General features: G+C 49.0%; 1 protein-coding gene across 5 annotated transcripts in view; it reads left to right on the top strand.

The window, feature by feature from the left end:
- The first annotated feature begins 3,925 nt into the window (after positions 1-3,925).
- The window catches only part of LOC120895440 (translational regulator orb2), a 244,249-nt gene continuing 222,789 nt past the window's right edge, over positions 3,926-25,385 (top strand). For 2 of the 5 annotated variants that reach the window (XM_040298806.1, XM_040298805.1), the window contains exon 1: positions 8,852-12,183. In XM_040298806.1, the coding sequence (XP_040154740.1) occupies positions 10,219-12,183 (1,965 nt within the window). In that variant the 5' untranslated portion in view covers positions 8,852-10,218. Of the gene's footprint in view, positions 4,140-4,483; positions 4,697-8,851; positions 12,184-25,385 lie in introns of those variants that run through there. The other 3 variants (XM_040298802.1, XM_040298803.1, XM_040298804.1) reach the window with 3 other exon arrangements.

Here is a 25,385-nt window from a genome sequence, read left to right as displayed (position 1 = left end):
CGGGCACGGTTTTGTGCCGTGTTGCCGGTAAAATGGCAACAAAAATCGCTACCCCCTTTAGATGGAGTGCTGACTGCGCTGTGGGCGTATGATTGTGTGTTTGTGCGCTACTAAAATAGATACCAGTCCAAAAATTCACGCTCGACAGACATCGGTTTGCCGGTTTCGGTACCAGTTTGTTAATAGGTATTTATTTACTGCTGCCCGGTTTTGGGTCCCGCCTTGGGTCCGGTCGAGTTGTTGTTGGGCAGCAGCAACAGCAGCAGCAGCAGCTCGAAGCTGTGCCGAGTACCATTATCTCCGGGTTGGTTGCAGTTTTGCGGCAGCCCCTTGCGTGCGAGGGACCATGTGTGAGCTTTCGTGGTTAGGACGGGTGCTAGGGCCAAACAAAAGCGCGGGGGACGCTATGTTTGGAACCGTTGGAACTGTTGTTATTCGGCAGCGAGTGGCGCTGGTTGGACGATGTTTGGTGGGGAAGGTTGGGTACGTTGGTAATAAGTTTCAAATTTCATTGCCCGCTGCATCTAGCATTGGGGTAGAAGGAAGAACAATACAGTGGTAATCAGGTGCATTTGATGGTGATAATGAGGGGAGATACGGTTGAAAATTGAGAGAATAATGGGATTCAAAGTTTGGTAGAAGCTCTACTCAATCGCAAACACTACAATTGGAATGGTTTATTACATTCAAATTGGAAATCCGTATAATGGTTGATATCTTCCATTCTGTGGCAGATGGTAAATGTTTAAAGCAATAATTGTATTCAAGGATTCGTCTAGCAAATGTGTTTTAATATATGTTTGATTTTGATGAAACTGAAATACAGTGAACTCTCTCTTATTTGAGAGTCGATGAGACTGTCAAATAAGAGGGGTTTTAAATCAGCGAGATTGAAAGTGAAAGAAAAATTTATACAAGCTAGAACGAGATAGAACATTGAGTATGCAACCTAGACATTGTATGATTGCTATAGGAAACAGCGAATATAATCGTAGGTTGGAGCATCTATCATACAATAATCATGGGCAAATTAGAGCGACAAAAATGTACTGAAAATGAATGGACTGCCAAAAATGTTCAAATAAGAGGGGTTTTCATATTGGAGAGGTCTCAGATTAGAGCGAGAGTTCACTGTAGTTTGAGTGTATTTAATAATTACAAAGCGATCATCGAAGTGATCAAAATCATAACAAAGAACACACCTCGTTTATAGATTTAACAGCAAACTTTGCGATCGAAATAGTCTAATTACAGCAAAATATTCGTAGAACTCCAAGTGTAGAGCCATACAGAGACACCAAGAGTAAAAATGTGTGAAACTTCTATGAAATATGTAAATGGTTAAGAGCTGTCATCCAGAAATCACGGAACCGCAAGCGACTCGCGTGCCACACTTTGCAGAACTGCTGGCATAGTCTCATTGCTGTTTGTTTTCTTGGAAAGAATTTTAGTTTTGGCATCCATTTTGGCTGAGGATTTTTTTTCAGAACAAATCAAAGATTAAGGTGAAAGCAATGTGCGATACTATACGAACAGCAATGTGGACATTGTATTAAATGCTAAGCAGGTGTTGCATTGTCTATTACGTCTATCATCGTAGTAGATTTGATGAGGACCCTAAACATACAATTCATTGTTACAGCTAAATTGTTCACTCCCCGCACTGTTGTACTATTAAAACTGTACGAAAAGAAACAACATAAAACATCACTGCAACAGCACAGACTAAAAACGACACCAGGAACATTTCCTGTCACCATCGCAATGCTCGTGGACAGTGCAAAAGTTTACGCTAATAGGTGGTGGGTGCAGTTTTTGTGTGTTCTCTCTCTCTCAACACCGCTCCACAACGACGAGTTGTTTGCGACGGCGGTTTGTGATATATCTTCCCGCGTGCTGCTGATTGTGCAGCTGAAGTGGTAAATGCTTACCCAGACAGGTGGCACAATAGGAGCACAGGGCAGCCAGCACTCACCAACCAACGGGGAGAGATGGGGAGAGACGGTTGTGGTGTGCAGCCTCTTATAAAATTATAAATGACTGATGAGGTCTACTGGTGTACAGGGCATCGCACACGTTTCGGGGGCACCATCACCCATCCAGTTCACTGTTTGCCTGCCACCTAAGAGGATCTGGTCTGCTCTGGCTCTGGTTTTATTGCATTTTTTCGGGCCACTTTACAGGCTTTCGTCCCGGAACTCCCGACTACAGATGCATTCGGTGTGCAGGTGTGCCCAGTGTGCAATCATTCCCGTGTGTTCCTGTTCCGCCTCAAGTCGTTTCAATTAAACGTGGTGGTCGGTGGCGGCGGTCTGTTTTTTTTTTGAGCTTTTAGTACCTCCTGCCGGTGGATGCCATCTTTAATGAGGGCATGTGCTATTGCGTACTTTTGCTAATGTTTTAGTTTTTTGTTTTGCTACATCGCTTGGGTGGGCTAATATTGCAACGAAGAGACAATGAATGAGGGCTGACGTTTGAAAGCCATGCCTGGGAGATGGATGATGGAGCTGGTGACAGTAAGGTTTAATGGAAGCGCAGAAAAGGGGTAAAACGGATGGGCTGGTGAAATGACGAGCGAATCGTTTGTCTTCTGAAGCTTTGCGAACCGACCAACGCTACAAGCTTTAAAGATTAACAGCGTGGAGTTGTTAAATAATTGGACTGGAATGGTAGAATGGTTGAATGAAAATACAAAAATGGTTGTTTCGACAGCAATGCAATATAAATTGATGTTGATTTAACTAAAAGATGAAATTTTAAAATGAAATTGTTTGAAGTTTGTGTCTACCATTTTCACATTACATTTTTGAATATTTTAACCTGATTAATATGAAGCAATTATTACTTGACGCAAACTGTTGCAAGTCTCCTTCTGTTTATGTTGAACCTCATGTCAAAACCACGTCGTTGCATGTGCTGAAGCTCGCCCTGAGCTGGGTTACGTTGATTTACAATATAATGGCATAATTTTCAGATGACGTTTAATGAATATGTAAACGGGGCGGTCCTGTGGTAAAGGTAAACAACTCAATAACATGCCCGTCATGGGTTCAAGTCTAGAATGGACCATCCCTCCGTAGCAAGGATTGACTATCCGGCTGTGTAGTAATGAATTAAGTCTCGAAAGCCTGTATAGGTCGGCTTGTCCGCGTAGGACGTTACACGTTTATACATTCAAGTTTATAGTTTATACAATGTTTATACATTCAATAGCAGCAACGCAATATACTATAATGACGTAATGACTATAGTATAATGTTCACGATTTTATTACATATTCTTCTTCTTCTTCTGCTATTTGGCGTAACGTCCTACGCGGACAAGCCGGCCTATACAGGCCTCCGTGTTTCAATGTTCGAAAAACCACCTCTTCCCCCCTCCATCTTCAACCTTGCTCACTCCTTCACGGAACTGTAGTGTAGTGCCTTCACTTTCCATCTCTAGCCGTCCGGGACGGGACTTTTATCTTCCCTTGCACACGCGTTTATCACAGAACGGTATGTGGCGACATGAGTTGTGGAGTGAATTGTATTTGTCGCACTCACTCGAACTCACGAAGGGTGAATTCGGTTCCCATTTTTGTTTTGCCCTGTGTGCGTTTGATAAAGAAAAAATAACAGCCAACGGCGTTGGTTCATTTGGCCACGGCACGCACGGGACCGAAGCGCGACCACCACCGCGGGCACTCAGATAACAGCTGTTGGCATGCGCACGTTGCCCCATTTGCGAGATGGTACGGTACCGGGTTCTCCGAGTTTTCCCGAGTTCTCCTGCTCTGCGTCCCTGCGTGCTTTTCCGCCGGGGTGAGTGACGGATGGAAAATGAACCCCCATACGGGCAGCGGTTTGTTGCATCGCCTGCGCTTATTCGCTCTCACCACCACGGTAGCGGGAGCGGGTATCGGCCTCTCGCTCATCGCTGAACGTGTGAGCCAGCGACCGATGGAGAAACAGGTTTTTCACCAGCCAGCCAGCCAGCCAGCCAGGCAGTACGGCACCAGGGCGCCCATTTCCCATTTCCCAGTTGACAAGGAAAGGCTCCGGGGCCCAGGCCACAAGAGCCACCGAGACAGACGCGCGCTTCGTGTGTGACCAGCTTCGCATCGGTGTTAGTACAGCGGTGGACACGCGTGCGTTAAGGTGATACACCAGTGCATTTGTGTCAAGATTACGATTTTCCAACTTGATTGTGGCCCCAACCATACGGACCTATTGAGGCACTGCTGTGTGTCCGTGCGTGCTGCCGTATGTTACGCGTGCAGAGCGTGCAGAGGACGCAGCAGCAGGAAGGTACACGCAGCTGAGTGTGCGTGATTTGCGAGGGGGCGAAGGGAGGTGGGGGGGGGGGGTTGATGGGAAAAACTATGACGTGCTCTAGCTGCTCCGTGTGTGCGTGTGTATGTGTGTGATGTTGAAACCTCTCCAAAGCCATCGCAGGTGTTTTTCGAGCCGGAGCAAGGTGAATATTTTGGGAGAGATCTCTCACCACCCAGTCCCGGGACCATTCAGCTCGCGCATCGTGTAGGCCGTGTCTGTTGGTGCTGGTGCTGGTGCTTACTATCATCAGCACATTCACGCACATTGTGCACGTTTGTTTCGTTTGCGGCCGTGCTGTGGTATTGTTGCATTCGTGAAAAGTTGCATTCCCACTGTCAAACCCTGGTCGCCTCGCGGGGTCAACGTCAACGTAGTAGGCCGTAGTGTAAACTTCTCTTTCCCTCTGTGTGTGTGTGTGAGTGTGTGGCAATGGATTGGTTTCCCGGCTAGTCTGGACGGTGGGCTAGAGAGTGTTGGTGCGACCGGATACGGAAAGCAGCGGAAGCTTATCGAGCCAATCCATCGGCAGCCCCGGTGCCCGGTGGTGTACATTATTGATGCAGTTCTGAGTGTGCCTATCCGGGTATGATTGCGACATACGCCACCATCCAAGAACGCAATGTGCTGTGTGTGTGTTGCCGTGCTGTCGAATGCAATCGATGAGGGCGCCACAGCAACCAGAGCGTCTGACTTTTCTCTAACGAACGATGCTTGCTGCTGCTTATCGGGCAAGCTGTGTGGTGACACATAACGCGATACGCTAGTGTGTGTGTGTGTCTTCAACCGTTCATTATATATATATGTGTGTGTGTGTGTGTGTGTGTGCTGTGCAATATGTTGTTGAAGCTGCGTGTACGTGTACATACCCCTCGAAGCTAGAACAATATCGTAAACGTATTTCAAGATATGCACCACACACAGCAAGAATTGTCAACGACCGTCCCCGATATTCGCCGACCTCGTGTCGTGTTTTCCAACCCCAACGCAAAACCCCGGTGACGACATCGTTATCGCTGCTGATAACGTTCACCCCGTCGACCGTCACACTTGGTGCCATGGTGGTGGTAGTGGTACGTCAAGTGAAATGCGTCTCGTTTTGTCGTCCAACGGCATGCAATGGCGCGGCACCAGGCGCGTATTCGACCCCGTCCCCAAACACCTACCGTCCAATCGATTGCTTACGATAGCGATGTAAATAGTCCAATCCGAGAGTGTGTGTGTGTGTGTGTGTGAGTGTGCGTACTATGTTGCGACTTGTTCGGCACAATCGATGGAAGTTTAGCAAATTAGAATCATGGAAAAGAATGCCTGAAAATTGTAGTTTCTCTATTTTTTTGTGGCTTTTTTGCGTTTTGCTGTGTGACGTACGCAGCTCCCCCCCCCCGTGTTCAGCATACAAAAATAGCCCCACTGTTTTGACAGTTTCGCCACTGACGTATACACATTTATAGTTCTTCCCCTTAACTCACCCAGCGCCATCTCCCCCCCCTACCCCCAAACCCCAAGTGCCAAGCAACCGCCCGTGCAGAGAGTGGAAAACGGTTCATTCAGTGGAAATGCTGCTTTTCCGTGAGAGTCAAAACAGGGACACTGCTCAGTACAGTGGTGAAAGTGAGAGAGGAAATGCGAATGTGTGTGTGTGTATGCGGAAGAAAGAGAAAGAGCATTATTCGATGTACTACGTGCAAGTGGCCAAACATCCATCCAGGAAAGCCGGAAAACTGAGTAGTGCAGGGAGTGTGTGTGTGTGTGAGAGAGTGAGAGAGAGGGAGAGAGAAAGAGAAAAAGAGAAAAAGATAAGGAGAGAGAACGAAAATACAGTACCGTGGGTAGAAACAGTACGTTTCACCTCTCTTTTGCGCGATTGATTTTTCATGCCGCAAAGTTGGCACTGCTGTTATGTGCCGTTTTTTGTGTGATTTCTGTTACCTCTCTCGTTCGCTCGTGCCCATTTTCGCGCTCGCCTCTCCCTTTCTCTCTCGCGCACCAGCAACCAGCATGTGAAAGTACGTGTACGTTCTTTCCTTTTCAACCTGAGTGAGTGTCTGCGTTGGCATCTCAGGTTGGGAAAGTGTCGTGGGAAAGCGATTCTCACCGTTTTCACGCTCACGCACTCTTGCACAGTGCACTGGCCCAAGGCGCTTCTCTCGCCAGAGAAAGAGAGAGAGATTGAGCGAGTTTTCCTTCCTTTCGCCACAGCACGTGTTTGCGCCGGTATTGGTGTGCGAATCCGGCGAGTTTTGGTAGCGGCCGGATAGCCCAGCCGTCGGTTGGCATGGAAAAACCCTCCACCGACGCCGTCTACTGTGTGGGGGCATATATGTGGGGCACCATTTTCTTCGCTGGTATGCGGTGGCCGCTCACTACTGTGAGACCAGGAGAGGACGCGACGATGAGCGGAAATCCCGTTTCAAATGTGCCCGTGAAATCTGTTTACAGAACAATTTGACATTTGGGGTTACATAGCGGGGTGAGCGTTTTACTGTTCTTCTCGCGTCCGTTTGTTCGTTTTTTCGTACTTCGCCAAACTGGCACGTGGAGTGGTTCTGTGGGTTGCTAACAGAAAAAAAAGGAATAATTATCTTCAGGCATTTGGGCACATGTTTGATGTCTGTTGGGTGATTGCTGCATGTGTTGTAGATACGCATGTAAATGTTAACATACAAGTGGGTGCTAAATAAGGCCACAATGTAACTGATAGAGAGTTTAAGGTAAAAAAAAAAAATAATACACATTATAGCAACACAACCAATAATCTGTTGAACCATCGATCGAACGCAAAACACGGCACGGTGAGCTACAACCAGTTCCTTAAGCGCCAGTCAAGTACATAAATGCCCACGGTCCCCTCTTAATTATGATTTGAAGAGCCGCTGTACCGACAAATGATGCGCGCACTGGGACGATGTTCCAACAATTAAGCGATTATCCCGATGTTCCAAAGTACGAAAAACGAGAAACGAAGGGAAAAACAAAACGATAATTATGAATGAACGCAAATTAATTCGGCTACACGCACCGTGAAACTCGTTTTTCCGGCCCAGTGCTGTGCTGCAGGGTGGTAATGTTTCATAATTTCATCATTTCATGCTGATGAAATATGTAATCGTTTCGTGTACGGTGCCGGATAGGGACAAGCAGTCACACAGGAGCCATCCCGACCGACTAATGGGCCATCGACGTACACTCTCCTTCTGATGTGGACGGGTGTGCCAGGGTTTTCTCCCGTCCACCAGTTCGTTGTTTCTAGTTCCGAGGAAGAGAGAGAGAGAGAAAAAGAGGAGCAAAAAAAAAAATACAACAACCATTCCGGAACGCATCAATCATAGCGGAAAATTTCCCATCATTACACCGCACCATGGTTTCCCTTCCCACATTCTGGACCAAGTCACGCCGGCCTGGTCTAAAACGGATAAAATGTGGTCTCAGTTTTTTTTTATGGAACGCTGCTATCATTAGACGACGGCCAGCTCGTCTAAGCTGGAAGGTGAAGGGAGGCGCACGCTCCAGTCGTACGGGAGCTTGCTTTCGACAGCTTTCCGATCGGTTTTCCGGTTCATCAGGAGGGGGGAGGGGGCGAGGGGTTGGCCGCGAGGCGGCAGCAATTTTACTGACGTCAGTAGGCGCTCTCGCCGCAATTTGATGATGTGAGCGGCCGTGGCCGGGTAGACCACCGTCTAGACGCATCCGTACGCGCGTCTGTCGCAACGCGCCAGGGTAAAGGTGGTCGTATTTGGGTGGAAGGAGTTCCTGCCCGTAAGCTACGCTCTTTGGAAGAATTTGGTTTCTTAAGTCGAACTCTGCTGCTGGAAATTCCGTATTAAAAAAAAACCTCATTGCAGCTCACTCGCAATCCTTTGCGACGCATACGCACCGTAATACCGTGTCCCTTGATTTCCACTGCCGCCGGGGGTGATGATGGAGGTTGTGAAATATCTTCGTTAAGTTTTTTTTCAATGTGTCACCAGTTTTCCGGCCCATACAACTCCTACGTGTACCATTCATACGGCCACGGTACGGCACAATTTCGGTAGGATTGGTACGGAACTCGGGTACGGGCCGCCGGTGCGCATGCCCCGGGCCGAGTGTGCCGAGTCACTCAGCACGAAGGCTGCTGCAGGCTCCGTTGGGTTCGGGAGCGTTCGGGGCCCGTCCGCCGAAGCGTCCGAGTTCACTAGGGTACGGTGCCACTGGGATAAATGTGCGTTTTTGTTTACCCTGCCCACCATCCGCTCGAACCATTCTCCCCATTGCCCATGCTTATCAAAACGGGACGGTGAGAATCCGGTGAGGGTGTGTGGCGGAGGGAAATGCCAACCCGAACAAACTTCGGGCCAGGATGTGGCCGCTTCGGGCCCAGGGATACGCGGCGCGTGAGTGACCCGAACGGCGTTTGTACGGCGAGCGCTGAGCTTTCGGGACTCGGGACGGACTGCTCCAAGCCCCATTTTACTCTGTTGAGGGGGTAGTTGGGGGGGAGGTTTATCGACGAATAAAACGCAGCCAGCGTCGGTGTTCTGCGGTCAATTCGTGTCGCTTCGTTTCATAGAACAAGTTGATCGCAACAGAAGCAGCAGCAGCAGCAGCAGCAGTAGATCGCATCGCCCAGTTCCAGCTTTTTGTTTGCCTGCGAACAAGCGCAGGGGAAAACGCTCTGCACCCACAACGGCCAGAGACTTGCTAGTGGCTAGAGCGGTACGCGTCGTGCCGTACGCCAACCAGTCCGTGTGTTAAGGTGCTACCGTGCACAAGGTTGTCCCGTGTGCATACAACACTCTCCTGTGCAGATGGTGGATCGAGATATAGATACCATCGCACCTACCATTGCGCCGACACTCTGAAACGACGCTGCTCCGATACGGCGTTTTGCGGTCGTGAATCTAGTGTGTGTTAATGTGTTAAGTTTTGTTTTTACATATATATATATATAGCCAAATTCGAGTTTATCTTGGTGTGTTGCTCGGTGTAAACGCTCGCTTAGAATAAGGACGGGCGATGTGCGGACACATCTAACTGTTGACTTCTCTTCGGCTTCTAATACACTGTTAACCCTACCGTTTCCATTATCCATTCCACACTGCTGACCAGTGTGTGTGTGTGTGTGCGTGTTGATGGGATTCAAGTTAAAGTTCTAATTCAGATTTTTAATCATAAACCATTCATGTACAAATAAACGCAACAATTCCGTGTCTCGTGTCTCTTCTCCACCACAGCAGCTACAACCACTCGTCAGTGGTATCGTGTGCGTGTGTAAAAGGTGTCGCGTTCGCGTTCGGTGTAGAACTCTGGGATGCACTCCGTGACAGTGATCCTGTGGCTGTAACGACACCGTGTACCGTATGGGCGTGCAGTGAATGCGTGTCGTAAGCGAGAACGGGTGTGTGTGTTTGTGTGCGTGTGTTTCATTCGAACGCTGATTACTGAATAAAGGTGAAACGCGTGTGGTGCGGTGTGCGTGCGTGTGCGATAGGAGATGTGAACCGGCGTGTCGCGCGCGTTCAGGTGCGTACGTGGTGTATAGTGGTGTCGATGTCGATGTGAAGGCAAACAAAACAAGCGTTCGATAGTAAGTGTTATTGCGCTCGTGCAGTGTATACGGCAAACGCAGCGAACTGTCGCTATTCGTTCGAATGTGTTGCAGCGTATTGTACGCGCTTACGGCAGCTCATTAGTAACGCGCGCGTGTGTGTGTTTGTGTGCGTGCGCGCGTTTTGTGAAATTCTGTATCGAGTGAATTGAAGTAAGTGAGAACACGTGTAGCATTGTGGGGTTGAAAAGGTGTAAGAAGAAGGAAAAAATATCCGCGCCGTACGGGTCCTCAGGTTAGGGTACACCTGCAGAGCTCGCCAAACCCCTCCCCGTTTCCTATATAGGTCCGTGGTTTCGTACGCGTGAATCGACCATGGGTGACTTTCTGTACTCCGGCTCGGTGCTGGCGAACGAGTCGTGCGTCGCCAACTCGCAGTCGCTGCTCGACACGCTCAGCATTAACAATCTGCTGAACATCAAGCATCTTGCGTCCGGGGCCGACATTGGGGACAGTCTGGTCGGCACGATCGTCGGCGAATCGTCCTCGTCGTCCTCGTCCGTCTCGATGGGGGAGCGCACCAAGAGCAATGGCAATGCGGGCGGTGGGGCAGCCGTGGGGAGCGCCGGCCCGAAACCGTCCGTCGACGTGGACGGACCGGCCGGGCTGCTGATGGCGTCGAGTGCGGCTGCCTCGAGCGGTGGCGTTGCCGCCGGCGGCGGCCTTTCCTCCGTGTCGAGCATCATCACAACGGCCATGTCGTCCGATGGCTGTGGCTCGCTGTCGTCCCGGGAGCTTTCGCTCGCCCTCGGGTCGGCCGGTGGGTGTGGCGGGGTGGGCGAGGCGACCGTCACCTCGTCCCTGCTGAACGGGGGCAGCATTACGTCGCCCTCGATCGTGAATCTGGGGCACGGTGGCCTGAACGCTGGAACAACTGTTGGCAGCACCAACAACAACAGCAGCACCCCGCACAGCAGTGGCAGCGCCAGTGGCAACAGCATCAATGGCAATGGAGGTCACGCGAACCAGAACAGCGCTAACAATAATCTGCTGCTGGACGGTACCGGGGCGGCGGATCCGCTCCAGCTGCAGTCGGTGGCCGAGGAGCTCAGCTTGAAGGCGTCCGATCTGGGGTGTCTCGGTGTCACGTCCAACCTGATGAACGGGTCGTCGCACATCGGCTCCTGTCTGGCACCGAGCGGGCTCGGGTTCGGTAGCACACCGGACCACAGCAGCCCGTGGTCGACCGGGCCGGACGAGACGAGCCAGGGCCAGGGTGGTTCCGGCGGGGGCCACCTCTCGATGAACGGGCTGGGCGCGTTCCAGAACTTCTCAAGCAATCTGTACAGTGGTGCCGTGGTGGCGGCTGCTGCCGCTGCAGCCGCTGCAGCAGCTCAGCAGCAGCAACAGCAGCAACAGCAACAGCAGCAACAGCAGCAACAGCAACAGCAACAACAACAGCAACAACAGCAGCAACAACATCAACAGCGTCGTGCAATAACTGCCTCGCATGGTGGCTTCCCGAACCACGGCCACCACGGCATCTCGCCGAACGGTCTCTCCGTGCATGGCAATGCAATGTTGCAGCAACAGCAGCAACAACAGCAACAGCAGCAGCAAAATCAGTATAAAAACTCGTACCCATCCTGGTCCAACCCGGGACCATGGTCGCAGCAACAATCCACCCAGCAGCAGCAGCAGCAACAGCACCATCAGCAGCAGGTGCATCAACATCAGCAGCAGCAGCAGCAGCAAAGCTCACTGTCCAGCTGGAATCGGGGCCGTTCCATGTCGAGCCTGAACCCGTCGGGGCTCGGCCCGAACGGGCTGCACTCGCGCAAACCACCCCACCAGTCCGGCGGCAACCAGTCGCTCTCACCGTACGGCATCGGCAGCAACAGCAGCCATCTGCAGCAATCCCACCACCACCAACAGCAGCAGCAGCAGCAGCATCCGCATCAGCAGCAAAGCATGCAGCATGCACACCATCAGCAGCAGCAGCAGCATGCTCACCATCAGCATCAGTCGCACCATCAGTCGAACGCATTGCAACCGCTGCAATCGAACCTGGCCAACTCGCCCTCGCGCTACCGGCGCACCAATGCGTCCGTGCCGTTCCCGTCGAAATCGACCCTATCGGCACTGGGGGCGGGCGGCGGCGGCGGCGGCGGTTCGGTCGGTGGCTCGGGCGGTGGCAGCATTGTGGGCGCTGGCGGTGGTGGTGGCAACGGCGGCGGCGGCAGTGGCTCCATTGGCATCGGGTCCGGCGGGTTTCCCGGTCCGCTCGACGTCGTGTCCGGCATGGATGAGAATCGTGATCCGTTCCTGTCCTCGTACCAGGTAGGTGGAAAGCGGGTTTTTTTGTTTTATTTACATGGAGAATTAAATATTTATGACTATCCTGCGCTGGGTAGTGTAGAGTGGGGAACTCCTAGCAACTTAAGCTGGTTTATCGCCCTAAATGCACTCCATGCGTCTCTTTTTCCCAACACTCTGGGGACCTGCGGTTAAAGCATTAACAACAAAATGAAGCGAACTCCCTCCGAGGGGACATTGGACATTGGAGTGGAATTGGTCGAATGAACACTGGCGGGAGCTGCAACCCCCATACAAGCGTTCTTATGCTCGACTGAAGGCCACAGGGTGTGTCTCCAAACTCACCACTTACCACCATGCCCGTTGCACCAGGTATGACTTGCGACTTTGTATATCTCGTATTAAATCCATCACCTTCAATTCCGGTATGGACCCTTCCGTCAGGATAGCAGCTCAGTATTAGAGTTGCTGAAACCGAGATGACTTCCTTTCTCCAAAAGTAACTCGCACCGCTTTCCAGTCTAAGCCTGGGAAGTTCGAACTTCCAGTGTCGTATCCAGCGGAAGATAAATCCTGAAAGCCTGACCTACTATTATGCCTGCCTGGCATGCGCGCCAGATGGAATGGCGAAGCATATGGCTAGTATTGTGTTGTGTTGTGTCCCATATCCATCACCAGGCCCTATCATACCCATTTGGATCTAAATTGATCGAAACTACTGACCCGACCTTGGCGACTTCACACTTCAGACTGTGCAAGTGCCTTGGATGCTCCTCTGCGCTCCACTGTAGTGCTCCAAAATATGGACATATGTCCGAAACTGGTTACTGCAACTGCTTTCAACATACTCCTACAGGACGAGAAGTCCTAACAGGCCGATCCTCAATGCTTGAGCAGAAGGCTAGTACCCCTGGATAGCAGGTGAACTCCAAGCATCTTCGAGCCCTGCCACCCGGCTTGAACCTGTGATGCATCAAAGTCACTGGCGGGCTTACTCAACAGGCACCGCAGTAATACAAACAATGCCTACCTTTGGACCCAGTAAGCCTGGTGGCTCGTCACGGTTTTTGGGGCCGCGGTCACACATACCTCATTGACCACCAGAATACGCGCCACGAGAGCACACAAGTGCATGCACGCGCGCAAGCAAAACCTCCGGCGCTCCCCACCGCAGTCTTTCAGCAGTCGAGCGTCCGGACTGTGCCTTTTTGCTTCGTTTGAGCACTGCCAACACGCAACGCAAACGCACGCATCGCGACGCAAGCGAACTTGCCGCGCATGCCAACGTGTGAGCGTAACGGGATTGGGTAATGCACCGACGTACCGTCCTTCCGCCCGTCCATCCGGACTGTTGTCGACAGGAGGTGGGAGACAACGGTGTAAAAGGTGGCCATTTTTAGCCACACCAACACTTGACCTTGAAGGTATTACGCTACCGGGGCGCTACGGCGAGTGTTCGGCGTGTTCCTAACGGGGCGGACGGTCGTGAGCGCCTGGCCTGCAAACGACCAAATGACAGACCCTGCTTCCTGCTCTCCAATTCACACCCTATCCCCTTTATTTCACGTGATCCGAAGGAAGTAACGCGAACCCTCCCGCTCCCACCAGTGGTTGCAGCCGAGGCGCAATCGCACCGCGGGCCAAGCGAAAGTGTACCGTAGCGAAAGTGTAGCGGCGTAGAGATAAATTGTTTGGATTTATTTTTACCTACCTCCCCACTCCCAACCGAACGGACAGGCGCGAGAACAAAGAAAGAAGCGGCGGTCCGTACGCCCGCCCGCCAACTGATCGCCAGCATGGCTGCCAAACGACGCACACCGGTGGTGTAGCGTTCATCGGTAGCCGACAGAACAAAAAAAAAAAGGGCGGGTGGTTTTGCTTGCCTGATTTTGACCGTGATAGCTGCGATTGTTCACCTTTGTCGCTGAACGCGGATATCTTTAGGTTTCGGGAGGTGGTGGTTGAGTTTGTAAGAGCAAGTTGTGTAGCAAAGTTGTGTAGTGAAGCGCTGCTTTATGCCTGCAACCTCATTAAAACTGGTTAATTCACGCAAGCAATAAGAGCGGTTACTAATATTACACTAACATAATTAATGCTAATGGCTCTTTGCGAAACACAGCATACTGTTCATACTACAGAAGCTGTCATGTTACATAGCAACACGGTGCTCATCAATCGTCACCGAGGATCGTTCCGGCAAAAGATTAGACGATGCTGGTTCGCTTCCTCTGCGGCTAATGGCACAAAAAGGCGTCGATGCGCATCGACAAAGGGCCAACATCGTGTTGGTTTCTTGTTCCTCTGTTTCACTGGCTTTGTATGATCACGTTTATTGGCAAGATCGTTCATTTGTTTGTTTGTCGAGTGAGAGCTCGATGAAAATGGAAAGTGCAGTCGTAAGCGTGCTAGAGGCTTCCTGATTGATCGAACGGTGTGAACGATGCGTTTCAACTACAAAGGTATATCAACGAAGGAGGGTTTATGTTACTGACTTAGTAACGCTAGGAGTAAGTAACAAAATAGTGGCATAATGATGCTTGTTTCATTAACTTACATGCTTACAATTACTATTACTCTTCAAATAAGAGTCACTTTATCATAGTAAATTTACTTTAAACGAGCTGCCATTTTTGCTCGTTAAACCACCCCATACGCCCGAGCTCATCAGGTGTTGGAGCGAAGGTTGCTTGCTTAATTTAAATCACCCCACACTTGAGCCCCATTAAATCTGGGCAACCGCTCGCTGCGAGCCTTTGAGGCCAATCCTGTCCCAGTATGGCACGGTGTTGCATTCAGCAGGTTTCGGGTGCAACTGTTGGCGTTAATGAACAGCGAATACGATCCCCCTGCCCATACGGCCATTAATCGCGCTGCGGGTGCAGCCGGTGCATTCATCCTGAAAGTGACCAGATAACGCTCGTGCTGGGTGGGAAAGAGCGAGAGTCGCTTTGGAGGGGGCCGAAATTTATTAACCTTACTGTTGCGACTGCCGTGAAAATCGTTGCTTGATAAAGCTAGCGTGAGAAGAACGAAAAAAGTCAGTTAACTTATTGAACCACCACTGAAGTACTTGCGCGTCCATCGGGCAGCGGCCTTGTGTTGCGCACAGAGCGTTTGCTGTCACATGTAAAGTTGTGTGAGATGCTTTGGACGTCTTTTTTAACCATAACGACTCTAACGACTATAAGGATGGGCCTCATCCAGAAGCGTTGCAAAGCGTGATTGCTTTCCGTCGCCATTCGTTACTTTCGTACGGCCGCTAATACATTGCCAACGCCGTGGCAAAGCATTACTTTTGATCCTTGCTCAGCGCTGTGCGTTTTTTTTTTTCGACAAACAACGGGCTTTTGTTTTCTCTCCTCTGCCATTGCGTTGCTGCTGAACGTGCCGAAACCATGCCATGTCGTGAAAAACGAAGACCGATGATAAAAGAACAAACGCATTTTTTCCCCTTGTTTGCCTACCATGCAGGAGGGCGTCAACGGGATGGGGACCACTAACCGGGTGCCGATTCAACCGAACCCCGCTGCACGACAAATGGGTGGGATGTGGGTGTGGAGAATTGAAGCCTAGCGCGCCTTCCAAATGTGTTGGCCACCCTCTCAGCCGAAAACGACGGCTTGAAGCAATCGGAGTTCTTTTTATTAATCTGCAGGGAAGAATAGGCTTCGTCACGTTATCGAGAGGGCGATGGATGGTGGCAAGGTGGTAGTGGAGCGGAGTGTCCCACATTTTCTTTCACAACCGCCATCTTGAGCATGACACGTGTGTGTGTATGTGTGTGTGTGCGCCAGGATGGTGTCAGAGGCTTTCTCTCTTGACGAATGTTCGGTGTGTTGTGCAATTGCATGAGGGTTAGAGAGAAAGAGAGAGAGATTAAGGGAAAAAAAACAAGAGCCTAGAACAGTGCTGTCAACGACAGCGGGCCGGTACTGCCAACACGTTCGCCTTCCCTAGCATTCCGCTCGCTAAATGTGGACCCAGGATAATGACGTCATTAAAAGCATCTTTTTGACCTACTTTTCATTTGCATCATTCGAAATCCGTGCAAAACGAACGAGGCTCTGGGAACGGGCAGAAGAGGTAGTAAAAAAAAAAAAGAAATAACAACAAGCCGCTCACTCACCGGCCTACTGAAACACACAATGGCAAACCATCCAAACGTAGCCAGCCAGCAGAATGGAAAGCTCCATGGAAGCGGTACGGCATCATGGTCGCTACTACCCGAATGGGTCTGGGTTGGATGCGAAAATGTTGTTGTTTTTTTTTGGTATAGTGTCGCGTGGGCATAAACGTTTGTGCGCACTATGTGTGTGTATGTGTCTTTGTAGCAGACGTGGGAATGTGCCCGCTCGGCAGCAATAGCTAGGCAACGTTACGTTCGTTGCTTGCCGTCCGGTGCTTGGTTGTGCTGTGCATTTTGCATTCTAGCTTTTCTATCCCTATAACACTCTCTCACTCGCTCGTTCGATCTCTTCTGCACTATTTTTTTTCTTCTGCTTCAAATTAGTGCCATATAGTTGCGAAACTGTGCAGTGACAGGAGCAACGCATGATGCAGAGGGCGGCTTGAGCCGATCGAGCTTAACGCTCGCTGCTTCCTTTTTCTACACTGACTTCATTGACTTCGTTTCCGGCGATGTTGCTACATCCGTATGAGTGTGTGTGTGTGGGGCCGCGTATGGTTTGCCCGTCGAATCGTCGAACGGCCGACGGTGACATTTGACTGCCTTTTTTCTCTCTCGTCTCATCCGGATGGCTTACAGCAAGTGCTTTCCGTTCGCCGGTGCGATGGAGAAGCTCGCATCCGTAGCATCTGGGCCGTGTACCGGGAAAAATGGGTGAAAATGAAACCAAAACTGGTAGAGCGGCTAGTGAAGGAAGGTGCGCAAGAGCAGCGAGAATTAATGGAATGTAGTGTCATTCGCTGGAATCGATCGTATCGGTAAATGAAGCTGCTCCTGGTTGATACTATAATACTACGTACGGGGAAGCCGTGGGAAATGGGTGTTTAGATGTTATATACTGTTGCGATTTAAATGTAAGCATATTTGTGCTTTCCATGAATTTCCTTTTACATTTGCAGCCCGAGGTACTGTTTGAATGTTGATTGCTTTACGAGATATTTTATGAGTATTACAGTCAAATGATAACAACAATCAACATGTGAAACATAAAACAATAGAAATTTTCCCCAATGTGCATAATGTAGAGACAATAGAGTATTTAAACCTCGAGAACCAAGCAGAAAACTATTGAACTGCGTCACAATGGGACCAAAATTCACCGCAAAAGGGCAAAAGAAACGAATCAATATGAAACTGGGGGGGCTGGGATGAAAAATATATATGCTACGTGGGATGATTATGGAAATTTTTCCGTTTCTTCAGCCGTTTGTCCAGGGCAAGCTTTCATTTTACGGTGGGTTTTCTTTTCTTTTCTTTTGCAAACCAATGCCAAACGTGCCGGGTGAGCAGAGCTGGGTGGTTTATGGCATTTCGTGTTCCTGTTCCGGGGAGCAAAAGGATTAAACAAAAAACTTTGCCTCCCCTTTGCTTGTAGTGGCCAATTGACCATTGCAATATCGAGACATTGAGTTTTTTTTTGTATCGATATCTTTGGTGTCAACTTAGTAAGAAGAAACAAAGCATTATATTGGTAAGCGACTGATAGGGCGATTTATATTGTTTAAGATCCTTTTAAAATTTAAATAACCTACCCCCAGAATATTGTAAAAAAAAGGTTTGTCCAACAACGCCATCCAAAGTAGCCATCCAAAAATGGGAATAAACCCAGATGCCGTCGTGCTGAACGATTTACGGAGCACGGGTTCACGCGTGTTATGGATGTGATTCTAACCCAAAATGGTAGCCGGCTCTTGTCATTTTGGGGTCTGTTTTAGTCGCATTTTTTTTTGTGTCGTCATCATCAGCAGCTCGAATGGGCTGCCTTTTCTCTTTTTTCCCTATCCGTAACGAAAACCTTGTCACTGGTTTCGTGGGTCAAAGTGGCACGGGTTTGGAACTTCGGCACGGCAACACGGGCTGTCAAAAAAGAGGGGGAGGAAATGCGGGGGAAAAGATTTAAAATGTTAACTGGTTGGGTTTGTTCTTATATGTTCTGCTGCCCATATAACACCGAGGGCGCACAGGAAGGGCAGGGGAGTGGACAACCCTTTTTGCCCGGCAAGCTGAAGCGCTAAAGCGAGTTGAAGAAACGCGCTGGAATTTTTGGACGGATTGGCAATACCCGCACACATACACATGTTTCTGTGTGTGTGCAAGTGTGTGTGTGTGTGTGTGAGAGAGAACCAGTCTTTGGCTGGCTGGCACTGTCCTGGCCGTGTCCTCGTAATCGGTTGGTCTCGAAGCTTGACGTCGCCAGCGCCAGTTCTGCCTTCGTACCGTTTCGCTGGTGGTAATTTATTCACTACGTTTTGGCTGCCGAGTGTATGTTATTCTGGTCGATTTGGTGGGCTCTTCGCTGGAATACCAGTCCTGCCTTCCTCTCTCCGATCCGCTTACAACGGATTGCCATGTTTGCCCTTGTCTGTGCGGTGTGCTGGGGGAGAGTCCATCCCGTACCATCCCAATACTGGCGGCAATGTTCAGAAAAATCGATGCTGAACCGAAGCTGGTTGCTTGCCGAGCAGTTGCGAAAGCCTCCTAGCGTGAGCTGCTGTTTGCTCGATGACAGCGAAACCGCCTCTAATGTGCTTGAACCAGTGGCGGTAAAAAGTGACGCTCCGATATGGAGACAATGGAGACGCATGGTGGTTCATTAGAAGCAAGGAACACTGTTCACGTGTGTACAATTAATTTTCATTGGAAATTGGGTGCTTTACCTACAGTGTGAGCAAAGCTGTCTATTAACACCCGTTAAACAACAAAGATAGGCCCAAATGCATGGAAAATAAGTAGCTTAAACTAATTATTTTACTTCATTTAGGACGTTTTTTACACGCACTGTAAGATTCGTTGTGAAATGAACTAGTTTTTGACAGTAAACAGAAACCAAAACTTTTGCAACGGCTTCCCACAGACGAGGATTTTTGCCCGCTATTTAATTGGTTAGTACAAAAAACGAGTAAAATCTGTACGCTGAATTTATGCAGTCTGCACCAACTAACGGGAGGCGCATTCACCGAGCGCTGGTGTTTTTCTTCCACCGACCGTGTGTTGGGCAGGGATGAGAATGTTGAACAGTGTACAGTGCTGTGGCCAAACTTCAGCCAGACTTTTAATGAGCAGGACTACTGCCTACTGGTGCTCTTGCTCGCCTGCTGGCTTGCTTTAATCCTTTACACGTGTACGGGCGGCAACCATGGGACCTGCGAGTTTCGACAGTGCGACGTGATTGATTGTCTTCGTCAGCCACAGCCCCGAAACAATGGAGCGGGTTTAATGCTGCTCCGTTTGCTCTGTGTTCTTGCCCAACCGAACCTATACACTCTCATACTTGAAAATACACACACACACACACGCATAGAAGCACACTAGTGCAGTGAAGAAAGACGAATCGATCAGCCCAGATGATCCTTATCACCAAAAGCAGATGGAGGGGGATAGGGGTTAAGCCAAGGGGAGCTGGTTTTGCTTGCTGGTTCGGTACCACAGACACACACACACACGCTGGAATGGTAAAAAAGCGGCTCAAGATCGTTTGTTCAATAGTTCTCTCGTTCGCCCTTTTTCCATCGCTTCTGGCCTATGGGTCGGGTAAGACAATGGTACGACTCCCGGGGGCACTTACAGTGCTTCGTCACACACACACACACGTTGGGTTTTCCACGTGCACGTGGTGCTTCTTTTCGTCGGGCGTAGAAATGACGGGACGATATTTGGTTATGTAAATTCTGCTCCCTTTACCTCATTTTGCCTTTTTCACCGCTGGCCCCGATTTTTTCTTACACCCGTCGGTGCTGTGGCTTTACTGGGGCCTGTTTCTGGCAGCGCACCTCGTGCTTTGACTTGCAGCTTTTTTCTCTCTCTCTCTCTCGCTCGTGTAAGTCAAGCATTTGGGCGATGTTTTTTTGTGTGTTCCTTCCCACGGCGCTTGTTCTTTCCGTGTGTTTCCTTCGAGTGTGTTTGCTGCTCGGAGGATTCTCTCTCTCGCTCTCCTTCTTTTTACACCATTCCTTGTGTGGCCTCCGTCACATCATTTAGTGTGTGTATGTCTGTGCCGGTTTCATTTTTCTTACCGAGTCACGGCTTTCCCACTTATGGAAAGCCACCACTCACATGTCAGATGTGACTCGGTGACGTCGTCACACTCTTGACATAATGGCTGATGGCTTAGCTGCCACTGCTACTGCTGCTGCCACTCGCTTACGTATTATCCGTGGATCCAAACGCTCCACACTGGCAGCATTAGAGCGTTTTGCAGGGCAGGGGGTGAGAGAAATGGTTGTTTTTTGCCTCCATCTCCTTCCTTCTTGGCGGCTTTCGTTTCGCAAGCACTGTGCTGTGGCTGTATCGATTGTAAAAGCTTGCCTTCGTGTACACAGCCATCAAACGGGAGGTGGTTGGATGGGGGGCAGTTACATCTTCCCGTTGGCGAGGAAATCAAATACGCATAACTTTTACGCTCACTACATGCTCTCTAATTACGCTCGACTCGGTGCACCCAAAATGTCACATTTAATTGAGGCAAATGGCTGGCGTGCGTTTTTCGATGGAGCAGCACTGTTTTTCTCTGATGCTTTCCATTTGCTACAAATGACACAATCACACAAACTGTCTCGTTCGCTGGACGAGACGTTGACCGCGCGCGTCACGGAAAAAAATGACGAAGTGGAGAAAGTTTCGCTTCGTTTTTCCCCCATCACCATTGTAGTAGTGCTCTTTCTTCTGGCATTTGTCTGCTGGCTGTGGCATAAAACTTTCTTTTTTTTATCGATATTGTTCTTCACATTGCCGATTGGTTTCTGCTTCCTGTGGGAGTGCAAACATTGTACATTGCGTCTGCTCTACTTCGGTCTTCAAGCTTCGTCTCACTGGCTAACGGTGTCACGAGGGTACGAGGGTCCTTCTTAAAGCGAACGACAGTCGGTCCGATTTCTGCTGCGGTATTGATTCGTTCGATGGGCAGCAACCAACCCCCCATAAAAAGCAAAGAGAAGTCTCACGAAATGAGTCACGTTTTCGTAATTTAAGCAGCGACGCATTTTATGCGCCCGGGACCCATTCGAATCGCGGGGCTCCAAATGTGCGCAGCCAAAATCGGTCCAATGACCTACCTATTCCCTTTCGTTCGATGTGTCCGTGTGTGTGTGTGTGTGTGTGTATGTGTGTGTAACTCCCGCCCTTGTGGCAGGAGCGACACATTTCACTTTCTTCCCTTTTAGCCATTAATCGCGTACGTCTTTAGTGTTCGGCTGGCAGCGCGTGATTCGTGCGATTGTGTGGCTGTCTGGATTTTGCTTTGTGTGGCTACGATTGAGTGTGCAAGTGTGTGTGTGTGTGTGTGTGTGTGTACACTGGCTAATTTATACTGTACTTTTGGCACCGTTTCAACGCCGTGGTACCACTGGGTGTGTGTGTGTTTTCGATGGGGCTAAAACTAAGTTTCAGCTTCCCGAACCCATTACGGCGTTTAATATTCCAGGCGGCTTCGCTGGAAAGATTCGCTCGGGAACGGTGGGACAGGCCGGGGTTACGGTTTTTACGAGCTTAAGTCTAGCGATTGTTTATTGGCGGATTATTCGCTAGCGCGTGGACCGTGGGGAGAGAGAAAGAGTGAGAGAGAGAGGGAACGGGGATGCCCTCTTCACAGGGGGGCGTGTGCGTGTGCCTATTAGAGCAAGTTTCCACTGAGCCGCAAGGTTTCGTTTATGCGAAATAAATAAAAAGAAAAAGTAGAAGTAAAACAAAAAGAAAAACAAATCTGCTGCTTCTTACTATGTGTGTGTGTGTCTTACTTTTACTTTGTTTTTCTTAGCAAGCTTTACGAGTTTTGTGTTGGAAAAGTTTTGCTCCGAACATGGGTATATCTTCAGAAAGAAAGAAAAAAAAAATAACTTTTTTGCTTGTCCCTCCACGTTGCTCCCGAGGCTAACACGCCGACGAATGGCTGACTGGAATGCTAATTGGACGATGGTTTTTTGGGGCGGGGAGGTATAGTTGCAACTTGTGTGTGTGTTGCTTTTGTATTCATATTTCGGCCCTCAAATCTCACCGTTCTGGGAATAGATCACCTGGACACGGTAACACACGCGTCAGTGAGCTGACATAGAAAGCATTATGCTATGATGTTGCCTGTTCAGTTGGGAGAGGAAGTTGCAGCAATCGAGCTTCTTCTGCCTTTATTATGATGGTTTATTTTTTTCTTGCAGGTTATGTTTTCGTTGTCAGTTTCTTAAAATGGCACCATAAAACGCCAGTTTCCGCTTGTCCAAACATACGTAAAATGTGTAAATTAATTCCAACATTTGTGCCATATGCAAAAGGGCGGTACGATGCAGTAGAAAAATCCAAAAGCAAAGAAAACACCCCGACACACACACACACACACCTTGATCGAGCATTTGCAATTGTTAGCGTTCCCATGAAATTGATTATTTCGCCCGTGCAAAAACGTGATCTCGATTGTTTGACCTTTTTCTGCAGCGCTCGAACGACCATCGAGCAATTTATTTTGTTCGATTTGCATATTTTGTACGCAAACGAGGGGGGGGGGGTCTCTCGTATGTGGTATTTGGTGGCTGGTGGCAGGGAACCCCCCTTCCCCCGTCTCTCTCTCTTTCTTTTACCGCAACCCATGGCAGTCGTTCCGGAGTCGTTGCGCAGCTGAACCTTAACGGCACGGGGGCAGCCTTAAGGTAACCTTATGATACGTTCCACTTTAATTTTACACCTCATTCGGCAGCAGCTCACGCGGGGTTTAGGCGGGGAGGGCCACCGACGGGCAGATTGCTTTGCGAACGTGTAGTGAACGTAGTGAACAATTCCCACCAGTAACATTGGCGGTTCATTTGCGGTTCATTGCAAATGCCGGCGCCGGGGAATGGGATAGGTACACACACGATGCGATGGCTGTTATCTAGGTAAGGATGCTGGTCGCTTCTTCTGTTGGAGGGTTTTTTGTTTTTTTTTTTTATTCATGTTGGCTTTATTTGGACCGCTGCGGCGGCCAATATCAGGCACGATCTGTTCGGGTCGTGTAGCGGTATGTTGCAGATTCACCTTCCGCGCTTGGAACATGGTTTTGGGGGTGTTTGGGTGAGGTTTGCAGAGAGTGTCGTGTTCGCGCAACGCATGTTACAGATACGCGAGGGGTAGACGGAGCGGGGACGTAATCGAACGGTGTCGGGCAGCCTTAATTTTGACTCTCTCCTGCCCATTCATTCAATGACTTGGGGGTGGGTTATCATACCGGTCGGTTGGGTGTTTTCACCGCATAAAGGAAGCGGACGTGTTTGTTTCACCTTTCACCACTCAATTGAAGGGAAGTAGAGAGAGAGAGAGACAGAGAGAGATACAGAGAGAGAGAGAGAGAGAGAGAGAGAGAGAGAGAAAGAAAGCAAGAGATAGAAGCATCAATGAGGTTCTGGATGGGTACTGTAGATAGGGCATAAAACATATCCATTCAGCGAAGAAAGGATGGAATGGGAGGTACTGCCGCCCTACCCAACCAGCCGATACGACTTGTTTTCAAACCATCACTTGACCACCGAAAAGGTAGGGAAGATAACATTCTCGTACGCTTAAAAAGGTACAGCTTGCAGGTCCCAGCGAACGGTTCGGTTCTGGATCGGTTTTCAGTAGCTTTTTTTTTTTCTTAGTTTTTCGATCCAACATCCTGTGTGCGAGGGTGCGCTCCAGTCTATTGCGTACTCTAAATTTTGCAAGATATGAGTGAACGCAATCGATTGGAAAAATGGTCGAGGTCAAGTTATGTGATCATGATTTTCCAGGTAGCTGATTAGGAGAGAGAGTGAGAGGGGGAGGGAGAGAAGTAGCCACAAAACCTTTCCTAAGCGGGGGCGGCGTTTGTGCTTCCGGTTGATTGTATCTAATCGAGTAAACCAACCAAATGCCTTGGTATGAGGGGTGTGTGTGTGAGTGTGTGTGTTTTTTGCTGCTCCATTCTTTTGCAGAGCTCAGCTTATTCCTTTTGAGCGGATGCTTTGCCGCAAGAGCGACGATCGGTGGTAATGAGATTAAATATCTGTCCCGATGATGATGATGATGATGCAAGCAGATGGTTTTTGTTGGTGCTTTATACACTTATTTTAGAGCGGTATTAGGCATTGGACAAATATTTGATGTTCATTGTCATTCAACAGGCACCAGTTATAAGTACAGTGGAGCGCCGTTTATACGAGGACCTTATATCCGTGCTGTCCGTTTATCCGTGCTGTCCGTTTATCCGTGCTGTCCGTTTATCCGTGCTGTTTATAAATAACAGTTCTTATACAAAAGTGACATTGTGTTCTGAGGAGGATATTTGTAAAAAAATCGGCTATTGGTACATTGTGAGAGAAAAAAAACACTTTATTTCATTTCAAATATTCGCATTGGAAAAAATAAGTTTATAAAAATTTGGTTTTTTTTTATCAGAACATTTAAAAATTGAGAAATTAGTGATTAATAATATCCTTTGACTCATTACCCGTGTTTTTCACAAACCCGGGCGAGGTTGAGTCCCGATGAACCCGGATAAACGGCGCTCCACCGTATTTGTTTGTTTGTTTTGGTTTATTCTTATAGAGACTTTGAGACAATTGGAATAATTCGTCTCTTTTCCGCTGTATAATGATTATGAATTTTAAATGTATAAAAAGAAACAGTCTATTGCATACTATCAGGCGTTTAGCAGGACTGCAAAACCCTTCATTTCTGTTTCATTTAAAATATATTTAATTTATTGTTCTCCATTCTTCCTTTTCTTCCATTCAATTCATATCACCAAGCTTAAACAATTCGACCATTAGTGTATAATCGCGGCCATGTGCTATATCCCACGAAATTTTGGACTATTTATTTACCATCTGCCAGACGATCAATTCAACCCCCAATCTAAGCGGTCGTCGTATGATTCAATTCTATTCCCTTGCATTACAATACAAAAAATGCATCAGAAAGGTGTTTAGTGGATGTGAGAAAAATGTGTGCAAATTCAATTAAAACTTTGCCCTTTTCATGCGAAAACGGAGAAGATATTCATAACTGTCGTTACTCGCCACCGGAAACTTGTCCCGACTAGGGTGGGAGCAGTGCAGAAAAA

Source organism: Anopheles arabiensis, chromosome 2 (assembly GCF_016920715.1).
Source record: "Anopheles arabiensis isolate DONGOLA chromosome 2, AaraD3, whole genome shotgun sequence".
Taxonomy (NCBI): Eukaryota; Metazoa; Arthropoda; class Insecta; order Diptera; family Culicidae; genus Anopheles; species Anopheles arabiensis.
This window is presented reverse-complemented; position numbering and strand designations above follow the sequence as displayed.